Source organism: Cygnus atratus, chromosome 1 (assembly GCF_013377495.2).
Source record: "Cygnus atratus isolate AKBS03 ecotype Queensland, Australia chromosome 1, CAtr_DNAZoo_HiC_assembly, whole genome shotgun sequence".
Classification (NCBI taxonomy): Eukaryota; Metazoa; Chordata; class Aves; order Anseriformes; family Anatidae; genus Cygnus; species Cygnus atratus.
Genome location: NC_066362.1, coordinates 23,539,509 through 23,549,793, shown reverse-complemented (window position 1 = coordinate 23,549,793; position 10,285 = coordinate 23,539,509). Strand labels below are relative to the sequence as shown.

The window sequence follows — 10,285 nt, the reverse complement described above, 5'->3', positions numbered from 1 at the left end:
CTTTCAAAGCACTTGAAATTAGTCTTCATTTTTCCAAGACACAGTTTTGCATTTTCCTCTGTTTGCACCAAGTATAACATTAACAAAAGCAAATCAAACCCAAAGACATCCCATCTGTCTCCAGGGTGGCTACTGACGTAAAATGTCTTCTCTCATTTTTGTATTCAGGGACACACCATAACAATTTCCCAGAAAACAGCACACCATGGTTCTTTGGATCAAATGGCTGGCAGTCACAGCACTGCTTGCAGTGGCTGGTGCTCAGCTGCGGAAGCAGGCGCAGGCCCCCCTGCTCCTGCACAAGCCCTTCATCGTGGTGTGGAACGCGCCCACCGAGCAGTGCAGGCTGCGCTACAAGGTGGACCTGGATCTCAGCATTTTTGACATTACGTCCAACACCAACGAGACTCTGAGTGGATCAAATGTCACAATCTTCTACCACACTCATTTGGGATACTATCCATACTACTCAGATAATGGAGATCCTGTGAACGGAGGGGTGCCTCAAAATGAAAGTATTATCAAGCACCTTAATAAAGCAAAGTCTGACATTGACTATTGCATACCCATGAAGAAATTTCAGGGCCTTGCAGTCATTGACTGGGAAAACTGGAGACCCCAGTGGGACAGGAACTGGGGCAGTAAAAGCATTTACAGAAATAAATCTCTTGAGATGGTAAGGCGACAGCATCCTCAGTGGTCAGAGGACAAAATTAGGAAAGTAGCTAAAGAGGAATTTGAAAATGCTGGCAAAAGTTTCATGAACAACACCATCCTTCTGGCTGAACACATGAGGCCAAACGGTTTGTGGGGTTTCTATCTTTACCCAGACTGCTACAATTACGATTACAAAGAGCATCCGCAAACATACACAGGAAAATGCCCAGCCATTGAGTCTTCCCGCAATGATCTCCTGCTGTGGCTGTGGAAGGAAAGTACTGCTCTCTACCCTTCAGTATACCTGGATTATGTACTGAAGTCAAGTCCAAACGCACTAAAATTTGTTCACTATCGGGTTAAGGAGGCAATACGTATTGCCTCAATTGCTAGAAAGGACTATGTTTTGCCCGTTTTTGTTTATTCTAGACCATTTTATGCCTATACTTTTCATGTTTTAACAGAGGTAAGCACACAGACTTTTTTAGAAATGTAGAGATTAGAAACAGCCTTTTAGAAAAGGTACTTTCTAAAAGTTATCCTTATATATAAGCATTTATGTAAGTTTTTCATATTTAATGAAAATATACCACTCCATAAGAAAGCACTGTAGTCACCGTACAAAACGTTCCACCATTCAATAGTTAATCCTGCAGTGTTTTGGTATATTTCTGTAGGATAACATTGTGTATTTTTAATTAGGGTAATTTAGAAAGAAAGTGCAAAGAAATCATTCCCTTAAGGAAGTAACTCATCCTGTTATTTTAATTCTTCAGGACAGCTTGTGAAATGAACTTGACAAATTTTTGTGAAGTTTAAAACTTATTAGTATAATAGAAAGGTAAAATTTCATAAGAAAGGAACCTCGGGGCTTTTTTGTTCCATTATCCAAGTGGAAATTCATTCAGTACAGAAATAAACCAGTCAAGTAAACTGGTCCGGCCTGAAGTTCCTAACTCCTGCATGATGAGCACTGGCCATATCGCTTTTCAGAGGTACAACATGTTCAAATGTCTTCTTGATCCAACATTTAGTGCTAACGCTGTGAAGTCTTTCTAAGAAAGAAACTGAGTTTTTGAGTCATGCAATGTTCCTTCAACCAGCGATAAAGTGCAATAAATATACAGCTACCACCACAAGAAGGGGCAAGGGGAAAAGCAGCAGTCAGACCAGCAGGCCACAAGCTGCGTGTGGCTGCAGCTGGGAGCTGGGCAGGGGTGGTGGAGCCTCAGCAGCCTGAGAAGTCTTTCAGCGTGCTCCTAGGAAGCAGATGGCACATTCAAGCAACTGTGAATTCAGCCTGCCCCATTTTTAGCAACAGGTGGCTCTTTGCAGCTATTTTCTGTGTGGTGTGGAAACTTCAGGTCCTAGGTGTCTTGGAAATCATGTACAAACAGGCAAAGCCAGATCCCACTGAAGACAAGAAGCCTCTGGGGTCAGTACAGGCAGGATTTCACCCAGAATGCCTTCACTGAAGAGCTTAAAACAGGCCATGAAATAAATGAATAATCTACAAATGGTGGCCGTAATAATACATTTTATAAAATAAACCAGTCTCTTGATAGATATAAAAATACCACAAATGTTACTGAAAGCTATGAAAACGAACATGCTGTTACCAATTATGCACGAGTTCAAAATTTGTTCAAAATATAAAGTTACTGTTTTACCTTAAACTGCTTTCTGAATAGTACAGTGGTACTGTGATGCTCCTCGTAAGTTATACTCTTTAACTCAGTTTCTGTTTCTTCAATTGCATACAGACATTTTTTATTAGGTGATTTAAAGATCACTTTATAAACCAGCAGCCATGAAAGATCCATGCATAGACTCAGAAACATCTTTGGGTTGCGTTCCACTCCATGTTAAGATATTTTAAATGTTTTTTTTTTTCTAGATTTTAGACTGGACTGGAGTTTCTCATTTGACCCATGACATGCCCCAAAGTGAAGCTCACAAATCTATAAACAAGGCATTAAACCCCCGAGTGCCAGCAACAGTGGGTGTGAGTGCAACAAGAAATGGAGCCAGTGTAGTATGATGAGAAATGGGGATAGCAGGCTAATGGGGACCTCAACTCTGACAGGGAAGGGGCCAGGAGAACCACTGCCCTGCCCCACTAAGCTGGACAAGAGTAGTGACATTGTGGTCCAAAAGGAATAATGGGGGACACATTCAAGCTTTGCGTGTAATGCCTTCTGTACACAGTACGATAAATACAGTAAACATTACAGTGGGAGAAAACAGGAACAATGGTTGTGGGTCAGAGTCACTAGGGAAGAGGTACAAGTCTAGCAGACCTTCAGAAAGACACAAGGCACAGTTCCGAAGCTGATGCTGTGCCTGTGTCTGCTGTGCCTTTCACCTTGACTGTACTTGGAAATCAGGTGAGCTGTGCAGAAGGTATCTGTGAAACTCATCCTGCTTTTTTCCTTGGAAGCAATTTATAAATTGTGATTTGGGATCCCAGTCATTATGAAAGGTTTCTGTATTTGCTAGAAATGCCTACAAGCAATTTGCCATCTGCAGGGCATTTAGAAATTTCGTCTTGACAATTCACTACTAACGGTGTGGGAGAGAGGAGTTGCACAGTAGCATCTGTGCTTCCTGCCTAGAAGACTGGAGTCATGAATAAAGCAGAATTATAAATAAACCAACAAATGATGAAAAAATGGATAGCAATTTCTCTCATTCACCTACAGATAGTCTTGATGATAGTCTCTGATGCCAAGGTGTGCATGTGTACAGAGGCCATTGCCATGCTAGGTTTGCAATACCGTTCCTGAATACAGAAAAAGCATGTCTGAAACTGACACCATTCAAAATTTAAAAGAAAGATTACTTCTTTGTCTTTTCTCAACATGTAACAAGGACTGACAGTCCAGCTTCCTCTCAGGCTCCCGAAGTGAAACAGCTCACCTCCTACTTTTTTAGTGGGCAACGTGGTGAGTTGGCTGACCAAAATATGAAGAAGCATTGATAGGATCTGGAGTTTTCTCCTCTATGCCAAATCAGCTCTCTGCTAGGAGATAGTCCAGCATAATCCTAAGGATCTTTGGTTGTTGCACACTGCCTTTAGTAGCTTGAACAAGAACAAGCATCAGAACTATGCTATCAGAAGGAAAGGGGCTTTGTTGACTTGTTTATCACTTGGAGAAATACCTGAGTGAAGCTGATCTGTAAAGTTGTGTCTTCAGGACAGCCCTTTACCGTGGATGGATGAGGAACTGATACAAAGAGTGAAACAAGATTCCCCATCTAGACACATGCCATGATGGTCATATTTAAAATGATGACAAAAAATTTTTAAACTTGCATGTTTTATTCCTCATGAGAAAGAAGATTAGAAAGATTAGAAACAGAGGCCAGAAAACCTTCTTACCAGTTCATTTGTCTCCTTACACTCACATGGAAAAGCCATGCCAGTGAGCCCCACTAATGTCAGGCTGTATTGTGCTAGGAACAACACCAGCTTCAGTCCTGAAAGCGGAATGGCTGTAGGATGGACACGTGTCTGCCTCTCTTGGAGCTGGTGTGCCTTGCTCAGAGCTTCAGGGAGGCACCTCCCTATCTGTGCCTCTAATTTGCCACTCTCAGCAGTTACGAGAGTCATTTATGACTCCCCTTTCCCCCCCCAAATATCCAAATGGGGAATGATGGGGGATGAGAGCCTTATTTTCTAATCAGTTTTGTGGCAGGGGAGGGTGGTGGTGGTGCCATCTCAGTGCAGCTGGCTCGTGGTCAGAGCACGAAGCTGTCGTCTCTCTCTTCAGGTCTCTTCCCAGCCTGCTCAGACTGAATCCAGGACCTTCTCAGTCTCTGTCAGACACCAGGAAAGAGTTAGGGAATCACTAGACCAAAAAGAACAAGTGTTTAAGAAAGAAAGAGAAAAGATGATACTATCTAGTGCTCATAGATTATTCAGAGAAAAGCCCTTCTGTGCTAAAGGTTTTTGAGGTACTTAACATGAATCAGTCATTCAGTGAAAGACATAGCTATGCCTAGAAATGACAGTCAGAAACCTTCCTTCCTTCCTTGTGGGCAAGCTGTGTAATTATTAAACTGAATTAATCATAAGCTGTAGTCAGATTCACGCTTGTTTCTCTTGCTCTCCTTTGAACCTTTATTTAATTGGTGCAAAGTGAAATGGCAAAGTGAAATGAATGAAAGAGAAATGCTCCCCTCTAAGTGTTGTCTGTAACCTCACAGTGAAGATAACCCTCACGTACCTGGAGATAATGTACCTTTTAAGCATGAACAAGACAGAAAAAATCATGTTATGCCTTTCTAATTCTCTTTCTTCCTGTGGAGGACTTCTACCACTTGGCCTTTTAAGGAATACCAGAAGAGGGAGGAAGTATAAGGAAGAAGGAGATTGTTTGAATGAAATCCCTACTGATTTTTACAGCATCTAATACCTGTGCAGGTGTTGTTAGTATCCTTCAAGCATCCCTAGGGGAATGTGCCTTCCAATCAAATGTCACATTTTGGCCTTAGTCTGAGAAAAGTGCTTAGTTTCTCAGCATTGGCAAGGTGGTGATTCTAGGTGTGCACAAAGGTGGAAGCTTAGGTGCTTTGGGAACTTCATTTGTGAAATTACCTGTGCCAATAGACTTCACACATCCAGAGGTGAACTTCAAGGGTCATGCTCTTGAATTTTGCTATTTTATATCCATATGAATCATACACAAAATGCTGAAACACTTTTGTGTTTAAAAACATAAACTATTTTGACAATTAACAAAAGAAAGGTGTGGAATATGAGAGAATCAAATCTGGATTTACTGACTTGTAATCAAGCAACCTAAATCCCAAAGCATATTACTTACAAAATCTCTATTTTGGGTTTTGCTCAGATCTTAGTCCATCCAGCAATGCTAACTGTCTATTGATTATTTATTTTGGATGAATGAAAATGTTTCATTGATTTGTTAATGCGTTAGTGCTAAATCACTGAACCATTGTTTGGCTAACGTCCAGCCTTTGTATCTGGGTAGTCTTTATAAAATGCTTTGTAGATAATAAGAGCTTAGGAGCCCTCATTACCAAGAGGTCAGGCTATATTTCACATTCTTTTCACATTTGATATCTTGACTTTTAATTCACATACTTTTTTTTTTTTTTTTAACAGATAAATTAATTCCTGCAGGAAGAAAACCACTAGAAAATAACACCTGCAGCACACATTACTTTAATTTTATAAAAGTATCACCAGACTATATACTTTTAAGAGTACTGCCTTTCTCTAAAAGATTGTTTGCATGATCAGCAACAACATGATCTTCAGGCAAGACCAACTATACGCTATATCACTCTGAGCCCTGCAGTAGGGAAGCTCTGCTCTTTCAAATTTTGCAGGTTTTCCTGCACTGTTTTGTCTGACCTCCAGCTAAGGCTCAAAACTACTGCTCACTACAACTCTCTGTCATAGTCTTGAACTCTTCAGCAGAATCTCCTTTTTCCAGTGTATTTGTTTATGCCTCCTTGTATATCTCTTGGGCCATCCATGTTTCAGGAATGGGAACTCCTTGCTATGCTCTGGTAGATCAACAGGCCCACTTAAAGAGTGAAATAAATTATTTAGTAGCAATTTGCAATAATAACACAGGTCTTACACTCTGTGAGTTTGTATTTCTAAGGTCCCATGACCACACTGTGATAATTTGGCTGTTTTCTTGTACTGTTTTCTCTTAAGAAGAGATTAAAAGACTGTATTGAAGACCATCAGTAACTTTTTAAAGGAATTTGTTCCTTTTTTTTTTTTTTTTAACAGAAACAAGAAAGATTGTAGGATCTGTCCTTGCAAACACTGATCAGGAATTACTCAGTAATCAATTACTGTAGGTAGAAACGGTTTTAAATGTAATTGGTCATGCCTAGAGATACGGGGATGTAAGAAGAACCTTCCTCCCTACTTTGTAAGATTTAATCGCATTTCTCTTGACACAGTATTCAGTTTCAGGGAATGGTTTCAAGATCCATGGATGGTTCATTGCTATATTGTTGGAAAGGCACCAGTGACTCCTGTGCTACACACAGTCTATGTTCTGGTAAAGCTGCATTACTGCTAGTTGTGATGATTTGACTGCATATTCGTACAGGTCTAAAAGTGGACATGGTTAAGTCATTAAATGTGTGCTTTCTTCCCATTTGGCATAAAGAAGCACAGGGAGCTGCTTGTGTTTCAACAGTGTGTTTCCTGGAATAGCAGTATTCGTGCTGGTCTGAACAGCAGCACTGTAACTGGTGTGGCTAATGCAGCACAAGTTAGGCACCTGCTTAAAGCCTATCAGTTGCAACGAAGCACTGTAGGAGCAGTCCAATGACATGCTCATACTCAACATCACTTGCCTAAATGGTGTCTGCATATGGTAATCATTCAAAGACTGGTAGATAAAACCTATCATTCAACTCATATGCCACCAGTTTGGTTGGAGGACCCTTTGTGAATACATTCTAAAGACGTTTTTATTTACTATTCCCACTTGTGAATAAAACCCTGCCCAAACAGTGGTTTTATTGGGAAGAATATACTACAGGATCGTTGTCTCCTCTGGGGGAAAAAAATGATGCCCATATCCTAATGCTTTTTAAAATTATTATTATTTTTAGTTTTAGGTTTGTGTCCTTGTTTTCTGACTTTTTTTGGCCTTCTTTTGCAGACTGATCTGGTCAACACCATTGGTGAAAGTGCAGCTTTGGGAGCAGCTGGAGTTGTTCTCTGGGGCAGTATGCAATACGCCAGCTCAAAGGTAGGTCCTATTGGTTTATTAGCACTTCGAAATCACTTCAATACCTTTTCTCTGCCACCACACCCTTCATAGTACCTATGTATCATTATCATAGTCACCAGCCTACAGTTGAGGCTGAAGGCTCGGAATTACTTTAAGGTTTTATTAGTTCTGTGTTTTAGTTAGACTGAGAGGTCCCATTGCTTCAGAGCACATTGATCCAAGCAGGCCATTTGTGCCAGCATGCAATAGTGAGTCTAGATTAGAAAATAGACATGTTTTGAAGCAATAGCATACAAATGTAAACACAGCTTGTTACAGCGTTCTTCTTCATAGCTATGGCAGTTTGTACAGACCCAGGGAAGGAATGGGGTCTAGAGGGGGAGTTTTCTCTGGTCACTAGTGGAATTTGTGTTGAAATGACAGATAGAAAAGAAAGCTGCTAGAAAGGAAATGGCTTACTTAGCCCTCCCAGGTTCCTCGGGCATTCACAAATCCTTCCTGCAGTGATGGAGGGAGCAGGAAACTGCACTGGGGTTTTGTAGGGGGCATGGCAGGCTAGATCCCCCTCCTCTTCCATCCTGAACCCAGGCTGGGCTTTGGTTCTGTTCCCTCTCTGCTTTTCATGCAATTCGCTGTCCTGCTCCTGAAGTCTCTAGGAAAGCACCACTGACTTCAGCAGAGGTGTAGGGAAACCATCTAGAGCTTTCTAGCTGCAACTTCTGTGCTGATTTCTGAGAATGATGTAGCTCCCAGTAAGCTGAAGGAGTTGGAGAAAACAGGACCAAAGCAGTGACTCAATATGTGCTTTAAAACCTATTAATCACACACGTTGCTCCTTGTCAGCAGTTGCCAGAAATCTCCACTTAAGGAACAAGTTAGTCTCAGATCAGAGAGATCAGTGTCATATCGATACATCTCCAGTCAAGCACAGTATGTCGCTACCAAGCACCCAAGCAGCGAAAACAGTAAAGGTCAATATTTTGCTAATCTTACCTGTGGAAGTAATCTCACTTAAAACAATCAATTACTCCAGTATGTAAATCCAACATATTTATCTCAAGAAGTTACTGCAGCCAAGAACAGTTTTGTACGAGTATCTTCTTAATTATATGAAATTTGGACATAATGCTAGATACTGATTAATGTGTCATGGTCTTCTACTTCCTATAGGAGAGCTGTTCAACTGTGAAACGATATATTGATGGACCCTTGGGACATTATGTCATTAATGTGACCTCAGCAGCCAAACTCTGTAGCAAAGTCCTGTGCAAGAAGAACGGAAGATGTATCCGCAAAAACAGCGACTCTTCCGCTTACCTCCATTTGCCACCCACTAACTTTAAGATTCGAGTCCGTCACTCAGGGAGAGGCCCAAGATTGCAGGTGACTGGTAAACCGAGCCTGGAGAATATAGAAGCCATGAGGCAGAGGTTCATGTGCCAGTGTTACCAAGGATGGACGGGAATATTTTGTGAGTTGCCTGACCAAAGGCTAAAGGAGCACTGGGCTCACATTGTGTTGAGTAGATCGAGAAAACAAAAGCTTTATGTCTTCCTCTTAGGAGCCATGCAGCTTCTTCTGCTTTATACTGCATACTAAACTCTTCTGAGGCAGTGCAAGGAAATAAGAAACGGTGCCACTAGGAATTCCATTTTTTTAGCAAGTTTTTATTACAAAGGGAGGAGACATTGTTGATTAAATAGGTTTATGCTGTTTTGTTCATGTCCCAGGCCTTCTGCAATATCTCCAGACATTAAACATTTTTCAGGCAGCTCCTTTTTGACCAGCTCCTTTACTCATGTTTTAAGCAGATAAAGCTTTTGCTGCTACAGTGGAAAATTAATCTGAGTAAAAGTGTTGATTAAGCCTGTATAAAGATTCATCCACGTAGAAGCTGAAAAAGGGACCCAGAGTCTCTTTATTCCAGGGCTGGATGATTTAGCATATGTTGATGAGGAAAAATATTAATGTAGACGAGGGATCCCAAACCATTCACTGCAGATCTTGTTGAAGTCAAATGGCATTTTGCATGAGCAGCAGCATGGTCCCTGGATCCACAGCCACCACAACTCACTGATTCCAATGCTTCTGCATGGAGCATGTAAAGAGCATAGATGGTTATGTATCAGTGCATACTTTTAAAAAATGTGTATTTCAGTACTTCGAGGCCTAATTTGTGTCTTGTTACTCCTAGTGTTATCAGTATTTCCAGTGGTAGTTTTGTGCCATCAGGTTCAAAGGTAGTTTGGCTGAAAATCTTTGCAATTACCAGTAACTGGGTCAAATGTTCATTTTGCCACAAGCGCCAGTCAACCAGCAGAATGTATGTGTTTAGGTTAGGGGCTCCTGAGCTTGGAGATTTGTGCTGGCACTTTGCAGCGTTCCTGTGAAGGAATACAAAGGGAGAATACTTCTCCTTTCCTCTGAGCCCTTGGGAAGCAGGTAGTCTCGTACTTCCTCTGCCTCACTGCTTGGTGTCACTGGTCCCTTTGGGGCTGCTTTCTGCTCTGCTAGCAGCATGGGTCTGGCAGCTCTGCTCTTGTACAGCTGTTGTTCAGTGACCCAACAAAGCTGGTCAGTGGCTGGAAAACAGAAGCAGGCTGACTGATCCCACTGTTAGCATGTGTCTCCCTTATGCAGGAGAGGGAGAAATTGAAGGACTTTACTGACAACATTTTGGCTTGCAACCTTCATTCAGATTTAGAAGGGGACCCCTTTGGAGGCTCTGTAGTTTAAAGAGTCCCTCATTATTGGATAATATAGCATATACAAAATGTCATCCTGTCACAGTCAGGTTGTAGCATGTTAATTTGTTATTAGGTATTCACTGGTCCATGCTCATGTGTGAACAAGTATATTTCACCGAAAACATGTCTACCTTCTACACAGCCTTT

At 41.3% G+C, this 10,285-nt stretch overlaps 1 protein-coding gene across 1 annotated transcript; it reads left to right on the top strand.

Moving 5' to 3' along the window:
- The first annotated feature begins 205 nt into the window (after window positions 1-205).
- Window positions 206-8,990, top strand: LOC118254276 (hyaluronidase-1-like). The gene is made up of 3 exons (XM_035559387.1): window positions 206-1,123; window positions 7,320-7,409; window positions 8,562-8,990. Exons 1-3 carry the CDS (start codon window positions 206-208, stop codon window positions 8,988-8,990), a joined length of 1,437 nt encoding a protein of 478 aa, XP_035415280.1.
- Window positions 8,991-10,285: the final 1,295 nt, after the last annotated feature.